The sequence below is a fragment of the Anopheles marshallii genome, chromosome 3, assembly GCF_943734725.1.
Source record: "Anopheles marshallii chromosome 3, idAnoMarsDA_429_01, whole genome shotgun sequence".
NCBI lineage: Eukaryota > Metazoa > Arthropoda > Insecta > Diptera > Culicidae > Anopheles > Anopheles marshallii.
In genome coordinates this window covers 41944975-41968684 of record NC_071327.1, presented here as the reverse complement: position 1 = coordinate 41968684, position 23710 = coordinate 41944975, and the positions used below count along the sequence as shown (strand labels likewise).

Here is a 23710-nt window from a genome sequence, read left to right as displayed (position 1 = left end):
GAATTTGAAATCATCGAAACGTATAAATTATTGATGGTCCAATTGGTGTGTGTGCGTGCGTGTGTGTGTGTGTGTGTGTACAGTGATCGTACCTTGATCGACAGCAACAGTTGCAGCATCAGATAGTTGCTTTATTTCATTTCAAGCTGTGCGCCGTCGGGTTGTGTAACAAACTAATTAGAATTGTGCGTTAGATCATACAAAATAGTGTAAAGAATAAGTTTGTTCTAAGTTAACTTTTCACCAAATATTTGCCACTGTTAGTAATTGAACGGTGAGCGGATGGTTGGTCGGATGCGGTATGGAAAACGGTACAAAAATAGCTAATTCAGCGAAGGTGTCACCGACGCAGACCCTTGGTGAAAATGTAGGGAAAACCGCAGAAACACCGGGGGTAACAACCGTAGTAAATAGTGCCCCACAAGTCCCTACTGGCGCAGATGATCCGTCATTGGGCGATGGAACCGGAGCCAACAATCAGCCGAAACGTCCCCTGAGGCGACCGGGCAAAGTCATCCCTGATCGTCCGCAGCGTGTATTTTACTGTCTTACTTTGAAGAACCCTCTGCGAAAGCTGTGTATCAAAGTGGTGGAATGGAAGTATGTGATAAATCATTTCTCTGTAGTGGTGTGATTTAATTTCAAATGCAAATGTTTGCCGAGATGTGTGTTTTAAAATGTATGTATGCAGTGCAAAGCACTACATGCAGCTTTGTGCGGAATTTTTAAGCTTTTGCGTGATTTGTGATACAATGTGTTTCGTGTTACAACGTAAACAGTTTCTTAAGGCAAATATATTGAAACAAAATACCATAGACCATAGACTACTACAAGTTATTACAAATAATAACTTTTCCTTTGTAATGCAATGCAATGTATTGTGATTACATACCTCAGGAGGATAAGAGAAAAAGTCTCTTGAAAAATAAAAAAAAAACATCTATATTAATAAATGGACGGCAAAGAGTACTCTAACGCTTCATCTTCCGTTGAGCGCCTGTTTGTTGCCGTACAAATGAGGTGGAACATAAATAGTATAACAGGTGTGAACATAAATGTTTACAATGCAGACGAGCCAAAATAGCCAAGGCGCATAATCCTGGTCTAACAAATAGTTGTCAGGGGTCGACAAACTTTTTGATAAGTGAACCAAACTAAAGGAAATTGTTGATTTAGTGGATCAGATATCGTTAGTAGCCTCAACGATTTGTAACAAAGTTATCAAAAGTCCTGAATCCCCCAAATTCAAAATATTTTAAACTCTTTTGAAGAATGAACCACAATTGCAAGAAACCCATTTGATTGGACGTACATATTTTCTTTATTATGTTGTGAACGGAAAATAAATATATGAACACTTTTCAGCTAACGCCAATTTAGTTACTATGTTTTGGAAAGGCGAATATAAGTGTGAAAGTTATTTTAGTCAGTTAAAACAATATTTCATAATTTTACATCAAAAAAACAACAACATACCACAAGAAATAAACACACTTCTGATATAACAGTAAAGATTTTATGCTAAACATTCAGTGAACTGTTGGGATTCTTTTTTAATTCTAATTTGAGATTTGGTCTTCACTTTCACTGGATCTTTCATTTTCAGTGGTGGTAGTGGTCATAGCGTTGTTCTGTTTTCATACAGGTTTATAGTTTGTCATCAACAGAAATTAGCACAATCTGAACGTAACTGCTTGAAATTTCTCGGCACATCAAATTTTAACATTAGGGGAATGTTTGTCTTCCGTAGTGGTTTTAATTGTGTAACGTAAGTAAAGTTACTCATAACAAACACTATCCTGAACATAAATTATCTAAACATAAATCGTAAAAGAAATCAATGATGGCGTAGACAGGACAATGAAATTGAAATTCACTTTATTTCCAAACCATTCGCCCAAACAAAAATTATGAAAAAAATTCTTTTCAATCAGTTGTTTTTGACCCCTGGATTAGCCATCGTTTCACACCTCTGAATGTGCTACGTTGGAAAAGGTTTTTGTACTACCAAAACTTTCAACTGTTCTATTAGCTTAAAACCATTACAATAATCTTCAATGGTTCCAATTTTTTGTGCGGTTTTAGAATATGATGCTAACTGCATGCAACTAAAAATGTATTATTATTATTGTTATTAGTCTGGGTGAGATTAGTTATTATTTTTTTAAATTTGATTTTAGTTATCCAGTTGTTACCTGAATCATTTTCGAAAGCGATTTTTTTTTATTGTAAAGTAAGAAATAAATCAATAATGCAACATCTGAGATTATATTTCTCTGTTATAAAAACAAACCCTGCTTACATACGTGAAGTCCACCACCAAACGAATTAAGAAATAGTTATTTTCACACGACAGCCTGTTGTTTGAGCAAGCATAAACCAAACCCGTTTGATATGTACCAAATTTATTCATAGTGCACCGTTGGCTGAAAGGATAAATAGTACAATCATATTTCAATCGTGATACAATGACCACTGCACTTCATATGTGCACATTCTAACAGAGTACGAAGCCAAAAGTTTGGTTTTGGTCGCCTGCCAGGTAGTAGAATAGTTGAGGTTCTGAAATACACCGCACTTAAAAATGGTTTTATTTTTACTACCTGCAGAGGAATAGTTAAATAGCATCGGTGTGGTTTTGAATGGCATCGAGCAATGTATATAAAAATTGTATGAATTTTTGTGTGAATGCGTTTGTTTTGTACTAATTACAATTCTAACTATGAGTTTTATTTCTTTCTCATACGTAATCGATGGTATTCATTACCTATTTGCATGTTAAATAGTACACAAAATAAAAACAATTATCTTTTTAATCACGTATTCCGTCCTAACTGAGTCATTTTGTCCATGGTTTATTTGCATTTTTTACAGACCTTTCGAGTATCTTATACTGTTAACGATTTTTGCAAATTGTGTTGCATTAGCTACATACACGCCCTTTCCTAATGGCGACTCTAATGCAACAAACGCGATGTTGGAAAAAGTGGAACACATCTTTCTTATCATTTTTACACTCGAATGCGTGATGAAGTTGATCGCGTATGGATTTGTCATGCACCCTGGAGCGTATCTTCGAAGTCGATGGAATATGTTGGATTTCACTATTGTTTTAATCGGGTAAGTTGAAGAGATAACATTGGTTTGTAAACGCAGTACCGTACACCAAGTAATAGCATATGATACGTCTGTGTAGTTTTTACGTATTTGGGATTCATGTCTGTTTATTTGCATTTCCCCATTCTTAATCTAGTTACAGTACATTGACATCTCTTGCAATTTGCCGATGTTTCAGTACACTTTTGAAACGTTCACCATGCCGGGTTTATTTATATCGAATTCTCTTTGGTTTGCATTTTTAAGCCGCATCAATCAAACTTCAAAGTGGCTGATGGTGAATGATACGAATTATTTTAATTAATATTCAAATGCGACCATACGAGAAATAGAAATGTTAAGGTCTGTCGTCAGTGTAAAATATTGAATCCTTTAGACGTGCACGCGGGTACGATTAACACAATTACTTTATTATTCTATCCTAAAGCGCTGCCGGAGAGAGAGTGATTTCTTATCCTCACACTCTTGATCTTGAACCCCCACAGCATCTCACGGTACTCACGCTGTGAGAGCTGTGGTGAAGATTCCAGGTTGTATCTTCCTATTATTTCACCATAACAGAAATAAAATTACAATAATATTCGGATGCGTAAACCTGCTGTAACCTGCTGCACCTGGGTAATTTAAATTTTGTTGTTAAGCGGTAATCGATAAACGATCAAACCGTACAACAAACTCTATGCAGGATTCAATTTTTGACGACTCTTCTTGAAATTTCAATAGGGACATAGATTATAGATCTTTGATGTTTCTTAAATTTAATCAACCAATGTTGACTTCGCATTGCACATTATGGAAAAAAGTGAATGCATGTATGCAGAGTAAGGGTTGAACAATGTTCTACGTCTTTTTCGTTCTTCGATGTTTTGTCGGCTGAAGCAACATCGATAATCATAGCGGCAGATGAAGCGGCATGTTCAACCAAACCTAACCTTATTTTTACCGATAGCGCAAGTGTTTTGGCTGCCATAGAAAACGGAAAATCTAAAGACCCATTCATTCAAGTCCTCTATGACCTACCATAAAAACCATCCCAAGTCATTTATGGATTTATGTCGGGATTTATGGCAACGAAGAAGCTGACCCTCTGGCAAACCAAGCCCCTACAGAGACAGCCATAAATGGCAAAAAATGATATTAACGAATACATGGCAGCAAAAATGGTGGGAGGAATAGGACACCTTCTTACGGTACATTAAAACCTCGGTAGGGCCAAACATCGACAATCCAAACAACAAAGATCAAATGGCGCTCTCTAGACTGCGGATGAGGCATACAAATCGGAAATATACACAAATCTGTAGCCGTGCAATTAGACGGTGACAATTTTCTCCGAGACTTTTTCAATTGGCTCAATCCAGCAAAAAAGTTCGTTTCTCCGAGACTTTTCTGCGCTCATTTGTTTGTTTACATGCCACTTGTGGGTGTTTATTTTTGTTATGTATGCAGATAATATTAAATTAATTTTAAGCTTGAAAGGACTCATTTTTGTGGATAAAACTTGTATTTATGAACAAATGACAACAAAACACCAGCCAAAATAGAGCCACTTCATAAACGTGATATAAATGGGAAGCCGTTTTTTCATAGAATTTTTCATTCATTTTAATTTTTCATTTCATCGAAAAAGTCTCGGAGAAAAAAGTCTCCGAGAAAATTGTCACCGTCTAATTGCACGGTTGAACATTTTTTCCAGAACAGAAAAGCCGTTTCGACTTACTTTACCATGTAGCCGGAAAGACTGTCCGAATGGAATTTGTTCTCGGATCTGTGATGTGAGAATCGGCGCGATAATATTGATTCTGTCCCTTGCCTCAACTCTGTAAGAATACAAAAACGGTTGTCCGTGAATTTTTATTTAGTTACCAAACCCCCCGGACCTTAATCAAGGAAATTTTTTTATTGAAAAAGAAACTAATAGAAGCAACACCACAGCCTTGTTAGTAGCAATGACGGATCTAACGGTGGACGGAGTAGCGGCCGCCTAGGGCCTCGCCGTGAAGGGGGCTCCGGAAAAAGCTGTTTAGTAGGAAAAGTGTATAAAGTATAAAAGTGCTAATGGGGGCCCCAAAGTGTAACACAAAGGGCCTATGGAGAATTTTTTCGTCAAACCATGGAGAATAAGTACTTGCCTACTTACTTATCAGGCACTTGGTCTTGGGCTACTGCAGGTGTGCTCTAAACCGCAACAATTCCGGCATTTCTGGCGGATATCTGTTGGAATTATTCTATTTTCTTATTGTACTTGTCTATATATATATAGCACATTATTCTAAATAAAGTTAGTCTGAACTCCAACCCGAGTAGAATTGTCGTCTTTCCTTTAATATCAACGCCACCACTCTATCTCAATCTAAAGCCTCCTCTGTCCATGTGGACGATCTAAAAGGACGGCACAGGAAAGCACTTTACGGGCTGGGTAGTGTGGTGTCATTCTAATGCCGTGATCAACCCACCGGAGCTTGACGGGTTTAATTCACTGTACGTTAGTTCAGTTAGATCGTACAGTTCATAGCGTTCGTCATTATAATAATAAGTACAAAGAAGATTGGCGGTTGAGCGTGAAAGGTTTAGAGGTCCTCTAACTGTGTATCTACTCCTAACGGTCTTCACAGGTACGCGGGCCAACGTACCTGTCATTTTGGTCTACCTCAAATCGTGGGAAGCTCCCTACGTACCTGGTAGCGAACCCAGTCCAATGGTAAATGACAGGTACGTTGGCTAACGTACCTGTGAAGGCCGCTAGGTGTAGATGTACGGTAATAGAGGACTCCCGCTGCAGGTAAGGACCGTGAAGCAAAAATTTTCTTTTTCCTTGTCTGTCAAATTTACCCTGTATATCCAGTACAGTACATGTTATTAAGTTATTATGGTTGTACTGTAAACTATTTATGACAGATCAAAAAATGCAGCGTACTGTGGTAAACGTTTGCTGTTATGTATTAGAGATTTTTTTCATTAGAACGGCCTGGCCGTATCGACTTATTTTACCACATAGCCGTATAGTCAGTCCTTGCTACGGGGGATTGGCCCGGATGGGATTTTGGTCCGGTCCGTTCGTGTGAAGACCGGCGCCGCTACCATCATGCCACCGGGCCGCCACTCATTTTTCACTCTTATTGCTATTGCATATTGCTATTGCATGCATTGCTATTGCATTTCTCACTCTTATTGCTATTGCATTTTACTTTACCATCATAGGATGATAAGCACCACGCTATCCAGTATTATGAAGGACGGTTTCGATGTCAAAGCACTAAGAGCATTCCGTGTGCTGCGTCCACTGCGATTAGTTTCCGGAGTACCAAGTAAGTTACAACGCACAACATATACATGTGTAACCAAATGTTCAACAATTGTTATAAAAGTACCAATTATTAAACTCAATCCTAGGTCATATGCCAGTGTAGCGTGACTATACTCATAAGAACATTTAAAGAACATTTCATTTAAAATTTAAGTGAATTGTGATGGTAGTTGAGAGTATTTGTTTAATAAAAATCGTATTTTTTTTTGTTTACTCCGCACTTTTCATACTTCGCATTAATAATCGCAAATACTTACAATTCCAATAATACAGAGAAAACATGAAATGCGAATAATTTTTTTGTTTATTTTTTTCATTTACAGGTTTGCAGGTGGTACTTAATTCCATTCTACGAGCAATGGTACCGTTATTACACATTGCTTTGTTAGTGTTGTTTGTAATAATCATTTATGCAATCGTGGGGTTAGAGTTATTTTCTGGCAAAATGCATAAAACATGCTTCCACAACATTACAGGTAGTTATGTATAATAACTTATGCAGCAAAGTATAATATTTCCTCTTGTATCGCACCTACGAACAATGGTGTTTTGGAGTATTGCTAAAACAGTGCTTTTATTCTTGCTGATAACCTGTTGGGTTCGGTATTAAGTGAGGAATATCTAAAATGGTGCAATTCTAACGCGTACAATATCATGTTTAATTTTACACTATATGTTGGATGAGATGTTGCAATAGTAGAATACTATTAAAGAGGATACAAATATTGCAGTATTTCTTCAGTTTCTACCCACCTGTTGTACAAGCCATCAGGTTGCCACCACCAGCTGGTGAAATTTGAAATACGCTTATGCCATCAATGGTGTTGTAGTGGGATGTAAACTATCTATGGCAAAGCTTTTTAGTAAGGAATAGTATTAATAAACGTATGTACATAAAATGAGCAGATTTTAGGATTTTAATAATGTTATCGACAACAATATTTGCAACAGTTTCTACGAAAATAGTCAGCATGCTTTGCTTGAACGGCAGGCATCACACCGAAGCGAAGATATTTTATATGGTTAGACACTTCGAATCCCCAGATACAACCGTTCTAAAGTTGCTAAGTCGATGCAAATAATAAAAGTATGAGCAATACAAGATGATCTGTGTATACTAGTATGCATGTATTGAAAACGAATAACTAATTTCTAATGTAATTCAATGAACTACAACAATAGAGGACATGATGGAAGATCCAACACCATGTGGCGAAGGCGGTTTTCAATGTAACTCCATAGGCATACACTGGATTTGTCGCTACTATTGGGAAGGACCTAATGCCGGAATTACGAATTTTGATAACTTTGGATTATCGATGCTAACGGTATTTCAGTGTATCACATTAGAGGGATGGACAGATATGCTGTACTATGTGAGTATCATAAGTATATTTTTTTTATTCTTTAAGGGCGAATAAGCCGTATATTTGTATTATTTGATTCGATACTAAGGAATATCGCAGAAATTTTAATGTATAAGTAAATTTAAAATAAAATTCAAACAATATAAACGATGCAATTGTCTTGTTTTCGGTAAAGCTTTTAACATAACTAAACAAACCGCAGCAGCTGATCTCTACGCATGTGTTGTTTTATGTAAAAAGAAAAAAGAAAAAAGTGTTGAGCATCATATACCGACCTTATGGTTTAAAGCATTTTGGAATTTAAACTTGTATTTTCAAATTTTATGTTTTTGTTATATTTCAAACAGATTGAAGATGCGATGGGTAGCAATTGGCAATGGATATACTTTGTCTCAATGGTTATACTAGGAGCATTCTTCGTAATGAACCTAATTCTCGGTGTCCTGAGTGGTGAGTTTTCCAAAGAACGCACAAAAGCAAAAAGTCGGGGTGATTTTCAGAAACTTCGCGAAAAGCAACGAATCGAAGAAGATCTGAAAGGATACCTGGACTGGATTACACAGGCCGAGGATATCGATACGTACCAGGAACCACCATCGCCTGGAAAGATTATGTCTGAAGGATTTTTGAAGGGAACCAAAGCAATGCTCGTAGGGTCTGGAGCCTCTGGTATAGCCGGGGTATCGCCCGATTCAACAGAAGTGCACAGTTGCGCTGAAGCCAGCTTGGACTATGCACAGCCAGTTCCGGAATCGTGGTACAATCGACATTTTAGAGCTTGGGATCGCTTAAACCGTAAGATGCGACGATCATGCCGAAAGGCAGTAAAATCGCAAGCATTTTACTGGCTAATCATTATACTTGTGTTTTTGAACACGGGTGTACTTGCAACTGAGCACTACCATCAACCGCAATGGCTGGATGACTTCCAAGGTAAGTGTGGTATGAAAAAAGCCCTTTTATATGTTCTATTCCAGTCGGTCAAACTGAGAACGACTGTACAATTGCTCGATTTAAAAGAAAGCTATATGTTACTATTTTAGATTTAGAGGTATATTTGTAAAGCACCATTGCACCAGTTGCACCGTGACTAAGGCAGTAACGTTTACACTTCCCATGCAAACTGTACTCGTTATGATTTGATCATACAATAAGACGCTCGATTCGATTCCAAGCCAGGAATTATGAGCAGGATAGTATACGGCACTGTTTGCCGCATGGTGGATATCAGAAATTGGATGCCCGGACACTATTTGCATTCTTGTACGCACGCAAGCACAAAACCACGCATGTAAGCAAGCACTACTGCAATAAAACGAAAACAACCCAGGCTTTTGCAACTAAAAAGGATCCCATTTTCTAAACGAAATCAGCGCGTTGATATACTAACACACTAATGTATCAGCAAGATTGTTTCGCACACAATGGGTCCATCGAAACATTCGATTGGTGCGTTTGGTAAAAGCTTATGTAACGAGACAATAAATGCAGTGGAAATGCTTATGCCATCCTTCATAATATAATGTATGATTGTATGTAAACCTTATGCATGTAGTGAAAGACTTTTTTTTCACTGTTGGAATTTTTTTGTCCTAATCAATAGAGCTAATCAGAAATAAAACTATACCTTCTGTTTCCAACTTTCTTTCAGAGTACACCAATATGTTTTTCGTGGCACTATTTTCATTGGAAATGTTTCTCAAGATGTACAGTTTAGGACTGCAGGGCTATTATGTCTCGTTATTCAATCGTTTTGATTGCTTCGTCGTAATTGGTAGTGTTATTGAAGTCCTGTTAACCAATACGCAATTAATGCCTCCGCTAGGCATATCTGTCCTACGATGTGTGCGATTGTTACGTGTCTTCAAAGTGACCAAGTAGGAATCACTTTTAATGTTTAAATTTGTCATTCTTTACATAAATGTCCAATATTTGTTATCTTTTACTCGTGAAAATACTTGCAAGTCGAACCATTGGTGAACTAAAGGTAAAGCAGAGTTTGCAAAATGATAGGAATTCTTTCCCAAATTTTCAATTCAGGAATTCTCTGGAACGGATTTATTTTATCCGGAAACTTTAACGCCACGAACAATGCGGTGTAAATCGCATTTCTATTTTAAAATTCGTCGGCATAGTTTGCTTCTTTCATTTCATAATATATAACAGTTTCGCCATAATTTTCAATCGTTCATTCGGTGCAGTTTGTTTCGCCTATCTCAGTCGATATGAGGATGTTTGACGAACTCAGAGGAGTAATTTTTATTGCAAAAAGATAAAACATATTTGCAACGCAAAGCTGATTCACCAAATGTTGATATATTTAAAAAAGTGGAGTATTGTTATTGCATAATAAAGCAAAAAAAAGAGTCTGCCGACCAGTGGACGAATGTTATTGATTTCTTATCGTTGCTCGTACTTTAAAAGTGAAGAGTAATTGAAACATTTACTTCAATTAATCTATTTTTTATTATTGGTTAATGTGCATTATTTAAAATAGTGACTCAATGGATGTTTATGTAAAGAAATAAATTCTAATCGAACAACCATATAATAGGACAATAATTTATTTCATACTTTTCCTTCCCATTATAGATACTGGCAATCATTATCGAATCTGGTTGCGTCGTTGCTTAATTCAATACAATCAATAGCATCACTATTGCTGTTACTGTTTCTATTCATAGTAATATTTGCCCTTCTGGGAATGCAAGTATTTGGAGGACGGTTCATCTTCAACTCTACAGATAACAAGCCTCGTTCAAATTTCGACAGCTTTGTACAAAGTCTTTTGACCGTGTTTCAGGTATATTCAATGTTTTTTTTTAAATTTTGCATGTGTTACCTACGCATATTTTGAAGGTCATAAAGCATTCTAGTAGTTGTGGAACGTAGCATATGGTCCAAAGTAGTATTCAATAATTGTGTCTACATATGGAGTAAGAAATTGTTAAGAATATAATATAAGGTGGTAGGATAATATGTCTTTGTAATATTTTCCATAGTGGTACATTTAGCTGTGAATTATTTGGTTGACGTTCTGTAGCTTAATTGACCCATCATTTAAATGGGCTTGTAAAATTTGATACGCAAAATATTCTGTCCATTGTAAACCAACAAAACACTGCAATTGTTGTGCCATACATTGTTTTATCCGTACATTTGTTTGGATTAGAAAATGTATAGAAAGGGACAACAATTTATAGAAACATATATTGAGTTTGATTATTTAGTTACATTTTATATTTTCTACTGATATTTCTCCTTCTGGATAGATCCTTACTGGAGAAGACTGGGTAAGTATCTGATTGGGGTGTCAATGTTCTTCAAATTTTATATTCTTTCAATATAATTTCCTTCCTTGTAGAATGCTGTTATGTACGATGGCATCCAAGCATATGGAGGTGTGGCATCTTTTGGAATCTTGGCTAGCATCTATTTCATCATTCTCTTTATCTGCGGAAACTGTATCCTTTCAAAATAAACTTCTGATAATTCCTTTATCCAGTTAGAATAGCATGAATCAATTGGAATAAAATTACTTCGGGTTTGAATTAGCTGAACTACATTCTTTAAAAGTGTCAAACAATGCAATGTGCAATGTGCAGTGCAATGTCAAACAGTGCAAAACAATACGGCCTGGCCGTCCTTATTGAATAAAAAAAATCAGTGGAACGTTCCTTATCAACACGAATCCTAACACAGATATATTATTAAATGTTTTCCTTGCCATCGCCGTGGACAATCTTGCCGATGCCGAATCATTGACTGCAGTTGAAAAAGAAGATGATCCCGATACAGAGCTGGATATTTTAACCGAAAAGTCCGACAACGAACTGGGTGACAGAGAAAACGACAACGAAGATAACGAGGAGATTGATGAAACAGAAGACATTGAAGAACCGGAGGATGATGATATTCACTGTTATGATAATGATGAAACTAGACGAGCGTATGGATCAAGATTTAAGAAAACTGAGGAGCCTATTATGGAAAAGAATAGTAAAAAGTTCGGGACATTTGGGATTTTTTTAATTCGGCTAACTGCACAGGATCGGAGGATGTACCCATCAGATCAGATCTTGTGCTGGCCTCTATTCAGAACAATGCAACTATTTGATTACTAATCATTCGTTGTGTTTAACCGTGTTTTGCTTTCCAGTGCAAATGTCACGAAATCCACCATCAGTACCAGCAACACTAAAATTGCATCAGCAACGTTAGAAGAGACGAAAAAAACGCGCATCAGTAGAGTAGTGATTCAAGGTATTCGATAACATGTACATGCGGGTGTATCGCATTAACTGTCCGATATGTGTTATATTTTTCTATGCTTCATTTATAATGTTGTTTTCAAATTTAAACTATTAATTAAACATCGAACTAACCAATTGAACGTTTGTCATTTGTGCTAAGCTTGGTATAGAATCAGTTAATTGAAAGTGACATTAATATAATTCACATCCGTTTCGATGGAAACTTTGTACCAATAGATCCGTATTTATCAATTTGTAAAGTTGTGTTTATAAATACAAGTTGTAATTATTTTACACATTTTTCCGTTAACATAGAGTTGTTAGTGCGTAGTGATAGTGCGAATTAATTGATGTTGCCCTAACCAACAGAAATTAGAATTAGTTCCAACAGAAAATATTTGTAATTAATTAACCACCATTAAAAATTAAGCCAGTTTGCATAAAACGATGGTGTCGTATCTAATGCAATACCTTTCCTTGAAAACGCAATACTATTTTGTTTAATTAATGTTTAACAGGCCATTTGATTATTTGTGCAATTTTTTAACAGTTAAACCAACGCTGCTTCCTCGACGATTGTCCCGCATAGGCTTGAAAGTGAAAAAATACCGCGAGCCGCCTAAAAATGCGCTTTTTATCTTATCCAACACCAACAGGTGACCAATTGCTTTTCTTTTTCTGTAGTATGTAGTATGTTTGGCTTTTTCTTTTAGAATCTTGTTGCGAGCTTATGTTACATATTTGTACACAAATTACAGTGAATGGATTGGTTATTTTGTTGTGTCACGGATTGTTCAATATATGAGTTGTTAACATGGAACGATGAATGGATTTGTTACGTTAGCTCTATCACATCTAAACCACAATGCACGCAAAGATTTTTGTTGGCTAATAAAAAAAAACAATACTGAGGGTAATAATATGTTATGAGGGGTTGTCAACTGTTTTCGGTCCGACATTTGTTATTGTTCCACTATTCCAGATCACTGTGAAGCGATTGAAATTCCGAATGATCGCACTTCCGCTCACACAACATACGCCAAACGATTATCGGAGGCCGTGGTATCCAGCAGCCCTATACCGATATCCGATGAAAAGTCACTCTTTCTATTGAAGCCTACCAACAGGTTAAGAGTGTTATTATACGACTTTTGTTTGAGTTGCTTATAAATATACAAATAATCCCTTGATGATCTTTCAATGCATCTTTCTGGTTACGTTGCGCCACTTTGATAGTTTTGCTCAGCAAATGTATTGGTATGCACGCGTTAACAAACAGATGTTGTAATTGATTCATTCATCATTGCACTGTAATGTGTGAACGATCGTAAAAGTTAGTCTTATGTGCTTCTGTAAAGTCACTGACACTCAATTGTGTGATACGAAGTATGCCTACAAGTTATTAATACTTACATTTTCTGTATTATTTCATTCACTCGTAATTTGTACAGATTTCGACAGTTTTGCCACTGGTTATGTAATCATACCGTATTTGGTAACATAATTCTGTTGTGCATTATGCTTTCGTCCGTAATGCTTGCTGCCGAGGATCCACTGAATGCCAATTCGGAGCGAAATCAAATTTTAAATCAGTTCGATTTTTTCTTCACCGCTGTATTTGCCATCGAGCTTATTCTGAAGGTTATTGCATACGGATTCATACTGCACAAAGGAGCTTTTTGTCGTTCGGCCTTCAATTTGCTCGATCTGTTAGTAGTCAGCGTTTCATTGGTGTCAATGCTGTTTAGGTGAGTAACGATAGAGTATTGGTATTACATTACGTTGTTATATTGATTATTATATTACATTGTTGCACTATTCCAGCTCAGGCACGATATCCGTCGTAAAGATTCTTCGGGTCTTGCGAGTGTTAAGGCCTCTAAGGGCTATCAATAGGGCTAAAGGATTGAAGGTAAGATATACAATATCTATCTATTTATATTCTTCGATAACACCATTTCTGAAGATGTCCATAGGAAAATAATGTCTCACTTACTGTTTACACTTTGTATGTCAGACACTACAACAGGTCTGGTCAGGCCCGGTAGTGTATTGGTAGCGGCGCAGGTCTCACACGACAAGACCGGTCCAAAATCCCCCACCTTTCCCCCGTAGCAAGGACCACGTACGCCCAAGTAGAAAAACCGCGTTATTAATTTTCACCGGTTCGAAAGAAACACATAACAACACTACGTAGGGATCGATTGCGAACACTCCCCATTTTGGGATACTCCTAGATGGATTACAAAGTTTTATTTGGATTAAGACTGCGTATCCCTGGGATATAATGGGTTTAGTTTTCGTTCCATTATCAACAACTCAGGACCCCCAGGTCCGAGGTTTATTGCTAACGCGTTTAAGGAAAACATATGATATCAATATTATTTATTTATTTATTTCTTCCATGATGACGGCATTTGCCGTATTATCAACAAAGTGTTGAGTTTATACAAATCTTTCAAATTTTACAAGGCATTTCCTCCTTGCGAATTGCCTTATCCCGGGCATACTCGGTTGGATTGGTTGTTGGTGTATGGTGGATGTTGGTGTTGTGTCGTTTTGGGTTTTGTACTATTGTTGTTGTTCGTTTTGTTTGTCCTATTGTTTTGTGTGATGGTCTAGGTCCGGTGATGTTATTGTAGTTATTGTTGTGGTTGTGGAGCTATTGCTTGTGGTGTGGCTCATGTGCTAAGGCGTCGGTCTTTACGGGAACAACCTCCTGTGTTCGACATTTTCCGACGGGACTGGACATTTTTCGACGGGCCATGACGTGACTGAAACAAAACAAACAAATGTACACAGACTGGACGATATAAAACACCCGGCGGCTTTGGTGTTGTCCTCAAAAGCGACTGTTTCCTCAACGGTTTAAAAATGGCACTGCAAAAAACATTAATTCACAAGGACAATGACAACAAATAACAAAGGATGGGGAGCGAAAGGATACACGGGGAAATAAGGATGGGATTCATAGGATAAGACCGTTGTCCCTGGCGAAGCGAAAGATCAGCCTCATGTATTTCATGTCCCTACCAGCCAAAACATCTCGAATCGGTGTATCCGGGATTCTACCGCTGGATTCGACTGCTCCTATCAAGGAGGGTCTGGCGGTTTCGACTTCCACGCAGTACCATAAAAGATGGTCCAAATCATGGAATCCGACCCCAGAGCCACACACTTTTGTATCTGCCAGATTGATACGCTGTAGATGTGCATCCAATGCGAAATGATTCGACATGAGTCGGGACATCAATTGAATGAACGCACGATCTACAGGGAGCCCACCGAACCAAGGCCGCAGGGACACTTGCGGAGAGACCGAGAAAAGGAATCGCCCGAGTTCATCCGCCTCCCACATGCTCTGCCAACAAGACAGGAAAAGTTGCTGTGGAGTGCGTAAGAACTCATGGAAAGATCGGTCGTAAAAAACGACTTCTCTGACGACTGTTTTGGTCAGTGAATCTGCCTTCTCATTGCCGGGAATTCCACAGTGAGAAGGGACCCAGATTAGCGATATTTTGAACGCCTTGTTAAACATTGAGCCGAGCAATTCAACAATTTTTACTACAAAATAGTCTTGGCTCTTAACAGCCCTTGGAGTTTTCAGTGCTTCAATAGCACTAAGGCTATCTGTAAATATGAAGTACTGATCCGGGGGACTCGCTGCTATTAACAATAGTGCGTAAAAAATTGCGGCAAGCTCCGCCTTGAACACGGAACATGGCTGCCTCAGTTTGAAGAAGGCTTCGGTGTTCTCAATATACACACCGAAGCCAATGCCCTCCTCAGAGGATGATCCATCAGTGTAATACTGGTTCATTTTGTCAATACGGCCGTACCTGTTCACAAAAATGCCCGGTACGACTCTCGGACGAAGATCAAGAGGAATGATCTTGATCTCCTCACGCAACGAGGAGTCTGTACTAACAATGAAACTGTAGCACTCAGGAAGGGCAGCACGGTTTACTGCTTGTGGGGCGCTAGGAATGACTTGTAGAGCAACAAAACCATTATAAATTTTAATGATTTTGCTTTTAGAACCTGTCTCTATAAGCGCTTTAAAATTGTCTATGATCAAGGGATTTGATACTGAAGAACGAACTAGAAGGCGAAGCGATAGCATTTCAAAACGTAATCTCAGCGGCATCACTCCGGTCATCACTTCTAGGGACATGTTATGAGTAGATTTCATGCTCCCTAGTGCGATTCTAAGACTACGATACTGTAATCTCTCCAACTTAAGGAGCTGTGTATTGAATGCCCAATGGAAGCATATGCTTCCATATTCCAATACGGAGAGTACCGTAGACTTATACAGACGCAGGACATCTGATGGGTGTGCGCCCCACCAAAACCCTGTGACTGTCCTTAGAAAGTTGATTCTTTTTGAACATTTTTTGATCAGCTGGGTGATATGCATGCTCCAGTTTAGCCTGGAATTGAACCAAACACCAAGGTATCGAAAATTGTCGGTGATTGATAACTTTTCCCCATATAAAAAGACATCAATGTTAGGTTCATATAGTGCTTTCTCCCTGTTTTTTTCGGTGTCGCTAAAAGGAGAAAACCATTTTTGTTTTCGTTGGAGAGAACTTGATACCAAGGTTATCGGACCACTCGGCAAGGTTATCCAGAGTGATTTGTAAAGCCTGTTGTATTTCGACGGCGTCCCTGCTAGCGACTGAAATGACGCTGTCGTCTGCCAATTGTCTAATACTGCAGTTGGGTGCTAGACAAGAATCTATTTCACTCACATAAAAATTATATAGCAGGGGGCTCAGACAGGACCCTTGTGCAAGTCCATGGTAGCTGGTTCGTTTCAATTGAACGTGACCATTGTTAAAATTCATAGCTTTTTCCGACAAAAGATTGAATAAGAAATTATTCATTGTAGGTCCCAGCCCGGCGGTTTGCAGTTTTTGGCTCAGTTCGTGCAGAGAAACTGAGTCAAGCGCCCCCTGTATATCTAGAAATATAGACCCCATGTTTTGCTTGCAAGCACGAGCAAGTTGATAGTGCTTGACAATAAATGACAAATTGCTTGACAAATAGTGACAACTTTCACTTCTCTCCATTCTTGCGGGACGATGTTGAGTTCCAACATATTGTTAAAGATTCTCAACAGTCGTTTCTTGCCCATGTCTGGTAGGTTTTGAAGCAGTTTGCTACTAACCTGATCCAGACCTGGGGTCGAATTTTTGCATGAATGAAGAGCCAGGGAGAGCTCCTCCATGGTGAATGGTAAGTCCAAAATTGGGTTACTACCAGGGCATCTTGAGCGAAGTTTTGCGCTGGAACGAAATCGGGCCAAACTTGTGAGCAAACTCGTTAAGCCATTCGTCGGAAAAACATTCGTTCTCGTTTATGTCGTTGCTGTTTCGCATCCTTCTAGCCATTTTTCAAAGCGAATTTAGCGAAGTGGAAGGATCTAGCTTATTGACGAATCTGCGCCAATATCCCTTTTTTTTCGCCTTCAAAAGGTTTTTGCACAACCTCTCCATGCCTTTATATTTCTCATATCAAGGCCTGGAACCTGTGTCCCAGAAGGCTTTAAATGCCTCCCGCTTTTTATTAAAAGCCGCTTGGTAGTCCTTGTCTCACCAAGGAGTGGGGGGGGGTTTTTTAAATGTCCTTGCTTGGTGGGTGCCCCTTGTTTGAGCTTCAAGGGCGCACTTTTTTATCACTAAAACAAGATTTTCATACTCCTTTATAGGAGGCAAATTATTATCTACAAGAGAAAGTGAAGCGGCTACTAATTCGCCGTATCTTGTCCAGTCAATGTTCCTCGTCAAGCCTCGTTTGACGGGAATCCCATTAACTGGACATCCTCCCTTGATATAGGAAATTTCTATCGGCAAGTGATCACTTTCGATAGGGTCCTGGATGACATTCCAACAAAAATCCAGGGCCATAGCTGATGAACATAGAGACAGATCCAGTGCACTTGCTCTACTTTTAGGTAGGATATCAATATTGCTAATAGTCAAAATAAATTATATTTAAGAAACTTGATAAGGAAATTTTCATAGCTATTAAAAAAAAATATAAAATACTTCACGACGAGCATTTTAGTTTTGTTTCGTTTTGATCATAGAAGTACAACGGTTATTGGTTTTATGGTAAACACGTTTTGTGCCTATGTAAATACTGTCTGCACTGGTGATTTACGGTATTTTCTCTATACTATACCCATTTATGACCATTCAGAAATTTTGATACACTTACATGATGACAGTTATAAATATAATAAATAACAATATTAATAAAACATTTTGCGTTTCATATTTACTATATTTCCAGCATGTTGTTCAATGTGTGATAGTGGCAGTAAAAACCATCGGAAATATTGTGCTGGTCACATTTCTGCTGCAGTTTATGTTTGCGGTAATCGGGGTACAGCTTTTCAAGGTACAGTCGGCGACAAATCCAATTAAATTGTACAAATGGCCAAAAAGTACAATATCCAAGATTTTTCAAATTATCCGATAGTAAGGTTTATGTTAGTGAAGAAAATCTAAAAAGCTTTTTCCTTTTCAGGGAAAATTTTTTTCGTGTTCTGATCGTTCAAAATACGAAGAAGCAGAATGTCAGTGAGTACATTTTGTAATGGTTTTATAGAGTATGACAATTTATGATTTAATTTTCTTACAGCGGAACATACTTAGTTTTTGAGGATGGAAATGTCGATAAGCCAGTGTCGAAAGAAAGAGAATGGTCTAACAATCGATTTCATTTCGATGATGTGCAAAAAGCTATGCTTACCCTGTTCACCGTATCCACCTTTGAGGGATGGCCTTCGTATGTATCTGTTTCTTGGAGCATGTGTCTACAGTCGGTACTTTTGCCAGGCAAAATGTATCTTTGATGGTTAATTGTTTATTTTACAGACTTCTTTATGTATCGATTGACTCACATACGGAAAACTTCGGACCTATATACAATTATCGGCCACTCGTTGCGACCTACTACATCATATACATAATTGTGATTGCCTTTTTTATGGTAAACATTTTCGTCGGTTTTGTTATAGTGACATTTCAAAATGAAGGCGAACAAGAGTACAAAAACTGTGATCTAGATAAAAACCAACGCAATTGCATTGAGTTTGCGCTTAAAGCGAAACCAGTTCGGCGATACATCCCGAACGATGATCGGATACAGTATAAAGTATGGTGGTTCGTTACGTCGCAGCTGTTTGAGTACACCATCTTTATACTAATTATGATGAATACTATTACACTTTCGATGAAATTTTACCGACAACCCCAACCCTACACCGAATGGCTGGACTTTTTAAACCTGCTCTTCACTGCAGTATTTGCCTTAGAGTTTGTGTTCAAGCTTGCCGCATTCAGATTTCAGGTAAGCTTTTTGATAGGCTATACTATTCTGGTTATAATTTCATTTCCAAATATATTACTACTTGCTTTACTTTTACTTTCGCTAGAACTATTTCGGAGACGCTTGGAATGTGTTTGATTTTATCATCGTTTTGGGCAGTTTCATTGATATTGTGTATTCCGAAGTAACTACCAGCAGTGGAACGAAGGTAACCATAAATGTGTGCTAAAATAGTAAAGACTAAGATTAATTGATGAGTATTACATGTTTCTATTTGAAACCCAAAAAGTGGTTTTCAAGTGGCTAAAAAGAGTATAGAATTATGTTCAATTTGTTCCATATGTACAATTAGTCAGTCCGATCCTAAGTTCAATCCGATATAGAAGTTATTGTTCCAGCAAGAGATGCTATCTCCTCGAGATGTGAAGATCGACTATATGTTTTTCTTACATTGCATTTTTTACTTACATTAACACTAGGCTACATTAAAGAACTAGGCTATATGTAAGAAATGTTGGAAATAAGGATTTAATTTATAAACAAATACTTTTATAAATGGCAACAAAATACAAAAACATTTCGCAACACTCTTCTATCCTCACAGGGCGCATCAACTATAATATCAATAAATTTCTTCCGGCTATTCCGTGTTATGCGACTTATAAAACTGTTGGCACGTGGTGAAGGTATACGCACACTTCTGTGGACGTTCATTAAGTCATTTCAAGCACTACCGTACGTGGCATTGCTAATAGTGATGCTGTTCTTCATTTATGCTGTTATAGGAATGCAAGTGGGTTCATAATTGTATATTCCTTTAATCAAGAATCCGTTAGTCAACAACGGTTTTGTTTGAATTTTTAGGTTTTTGGCCGTATTGCATTGGATGATGAAACTGCAATACATAGGAATAATAATTTCCAAACATTTCCCCAGGCTATTTTGGTTTTGTTTAGATCCGCTACTGGTACGTTCTCGATATTGTGTTTCACTAAAGCATGATTCCTACATGTAGCGTTTTGTATCACACTTGTTTGTACTACCAAGTTTTTTTGTATCATTTTCTCAAGAGTGGCTAGACCGTGTCTCTAATATATTTTTAAAACTTTTATTATACATAGTAATTTTCAAATCTACGGCTATTATAAGTCCGTTGAATTTTGTGCTTTCGTCTAATTTTTTAACACATGAAAGCTAACTGTCATGAACATGGACGAGACTAATTGCTTTTTTCTATTTAGGTGAAGCATGGCAAGATATTATGCTAGATTGCTCTGCGCGCGAAGAGGTACGCTGTGATGAAAATTCTGAGGACAAGGAATCTAAAGAAGGATGTGGGTCCAATTTTGCCTTTCCATACTTCATCTCATTCTACGTGCTATGTTCGTTCCTCATCATAAATCTATTTGTGGCGGTCATCATGGATAACTTTGACTATCTTACGCGAGACTGGTCCATACTGGGACCACACCATCTAGATGAGTTTGTGCGGCTATGGAGCGAATACGATCCTGATGCGAAGGGTCGTATCAAACATCTCGACGTGGTAACACTGTTGCGCAAAATATCACCACCGCTCGGGTTCGGTAAGCTATGCCCGCACCGAGTCGCCTGTAAACGGCTTGTATCGATGAATATGCCACTAAACAGCGACGGTACGGTGCTGTTTAATGCGACATTGTTCGCAGTGGTGCGCACCTCACTGAAAATCAAAACCGAGGGCAATATCGACGAGGCAAATCTTGAGCTGAGACACATAATCAAACAGATTTGGAAGCGAACTAGCAATAAACTGCTTGATCAAGTAGTCCCACCTCCAGGCATAGAGGATGAAGTGACCGTGGGCAAATTCTACGCTACCTATCTAATACAGGACTACTTTAGAAGGTTCAAAAAGCGAAAAACCTATGACCGTAACACTGAACCGGCTTCACACATGGCGCTATTGGCTGGGTTGCGAATACTTCACAGAAGTGGACCGAAAATAAGACGAAAAATTTCAGGAACGCTGCACGAGAGCGCCTCATCAATAAATCCAGAACCGGCGCATCGGGTACGTTATTTTGTGTGCATTTACGACTTTAAATCTGCTTTACTGTTTTAAATCTAAAAAATCTCATTGTATCAATAAATGTACGCTTGGTACCATTACGGAGTATAAAACTTAGTGCACAGTACTGGTCTCTTCATAAAGTTCAAGCAGTATGATTAGAATACATTAGTCTTGGTGGATCGCATACTTTGTACCTGTAAATTTACAAAAAAATATTGACTGTAAATTTTTAATATAAATTTTTCGACGAGGATCGATTATCTGACTACTAGAGTGAGTCAGTAACCTATCATAAGATAAATAGAGAGAGATAGAGAGAAAGGGGGGGAGGGTAAGAAGCAGGCTAAGGGGGGGGGGGGGGGGGGGGTAGAGAGAAAAAATACATTTTATTTAGTCGATCATTAGGCCATCGTTTAGAACTAAAAGAGGCAGACACTTCATACGATCATCGGTATAAAAAATAATAATAGTAATAATTTCAACAGGAAGACGAAAAATCGAACTTTGTGTATGTTGCTTAACATGTGTTTTACGCGTATATTTCAGCGAAATCATAAACTTTTCGGGATCACCTGGCCTACATCGTACACATTTAAGAAGCGTTATTTTACGAATGGTAAAAGGAAATTATCATAAATATAGCACAAATAAACTAATCAGAGTTTTATTTATTCCGACGATAGATACAACTATAAGTTCTACGCAAACACAACGTCCTCCGGCGCGACCTCCCCGAACTTATGTTACTCTGAACAAAGGTTTACGGGATGTTAACAAAACGCTAATGTACGGCTTTAGAATGATGCACGACCATGATCAGCTCAATGAAACATTCACCAGTGGCAATGAAAACGAAGCAAGTGATGCCGAAGGTCCATTGAAGCCATTGTGCTTTGGAGAGATATATTCAAAGCAAACTAGTCGAGTTGTGAACGCAGAAGAAAACGATACATAACGTACTACCGTTTTATTGACGTTAATAATATTGTTTTATTTTTGGAATGTTTGTTGCATATACCAGGAGTGTTACGAAAGTTGAAATAAAACCCATAAACCCCACATATGTATTCTATTTCTTGTTAATGTTAGTCAAAACAGCTCATATTATTCCTTAAAGTACTTTTCTCATGAGAAACACTGGAGACATTCTATGAATTGTTTATTTAATTGACTTAACTTTATATCGATACTTATATATCTTATATCGTTCCTTAAGGCCTCTATCCAGAGACGGATTTACGCTTTTCGAGGCGCCTCAAACGGTGATACCCAATGGGGCCCGTAATATATGCAATCTAATATCAGTAATGCTTGAAGAAAATAAATAATTTCAGTTATATTATTCATTAATTATCTTATACATAGTTATAGGTGGAATAATTACATTATATGTAAGATAATGTACTGTCATACCCGAACCACTCAACCATGCCCAACTGACAGTTACACCAATGTCAGTTAGATGAACCGCGCAAGGCTCTAAAACAGGCACTCCGAATCTGATCTTAAAGGAATAAAGAGCTGGTTTAGTAAAAGGGACCCCTACGACTTATTATTATATATCTTATATATTAATTATCATTATATATGCAAAAGAGAATATTTGGATATGATGAAGGGGTATTTAGTCTAATGTTGTTTAATGTCCCGATTTTTTTCTGAATTCCCTTAATTTCAAACAATGACCCTGAGGCCTGATCATCTTGTTGGAAATGTTGATTTTCATATTGGAGGATCGTACATCCTCCAAAGCAAAGCCTTGTTTCAAAGCGGCGTCGATTTTAGCATCTATATTTGCGCAGTCGCAGACGATTACACTATGTGTGGCTACAGCCTTCTGTCGATTCTGTATTTCAGTGGTACAGCATCCTGATACAACCCATCCTAAGCGGGTCTTCGTAGCCGTTGGTTCATTTATCAGTCCCTCGACTGTCTTAAGGGGGCGGGTTAGGCGATAGTTATAGATTCCGATAAATAATTGAGGAACAGCCGATTCATAAGGCTGCAACGGAAGAGTTTTTAGGTGGTTATATCGCGACGTAAGTTTACTCACGCTGACAGATTGCGTTGGTAAACCTAGTGACTGAACCGTCCGAACAGCAGGCATCAGAAACTTTCGATCTTCTTTTCGAATTCCGGAGATGGTGATCGGAATCTCGACGGAACCGTCATCGTTTCGTAGTTGCCCCCCGGTCCAGCTCAAACAAAGAGGTTTTTTCATTCCCTCTAAGCCCAGCTGTTTCATCAAGCTATGGTCCATCAGCGTCACGGA

The 23710-nt window shown here is 38.0% G+C and overlaps 1 protein-coding gene across 1 annotated transcript; it reads left to right on the top strand.

The window, feature by feature from the left end:
* The first annotated feature begins 301 nt into the window (after positions 1-301).
* On the top strand, positions 302-22393 carry LOC128713369 (muscle calcium channel subunit alpha-1-like). Its single transcript, XM_053808227.1, has 25 exons — positions 302-600; positions 2875-3120; positions 6319-6425; positions 6748-6900; positions 7607-7800; positions 8139-8724; positions 9443-9668; positions 10384-10594; positions 11064-11084; positions 11156-11255; positions 11494-11797; positions 11951-12054; positions 13027-13171; positions 13496-13792; positions 13869-13956; positions 18345-18452; positions 18582-18634; positions 18696-18842; positions 18932-19406; positions 19492-19593; positions 19990-20178; positions 20250-20352; positions 20627-21438; positions 21985-22054; positions 22122-22393. The coding sequence occupies exons 1-25, from the start codon at positions 302-304 to the stop codon at positions 22391-22393; spliced, it is 5412 nt and encodes a 1803-aa protein (XP_053664202.1).
* Positions 22394-23710: the final 1317 nt, after the last annotated feature.

Excerpts from the sequence above, each read along its gene's own strand:
- LOC128713369 (XM_053808227.1), top strand. The coding sequence starts at position 302 with ATGGAAAACGGTACAAAAATAGCTAATTCAGCGAAGGTGTCACCGACG. Across the intron at positions 7,801-8,138 it reads GGACAGATATGCTGTACTAT|ATTGAAGATGCGATGGGTAG; the intron begins GTGAGTATCATA and ends TATTTCAAACAG. Across the intron at positions 20,179-20,249 it reads ATGCTGTTATAGGAATGCAA|GTTTTTGGCCGTATTGCATT; the intron begins GTGGGTTCATAA and ends TTGAATTTTTAG.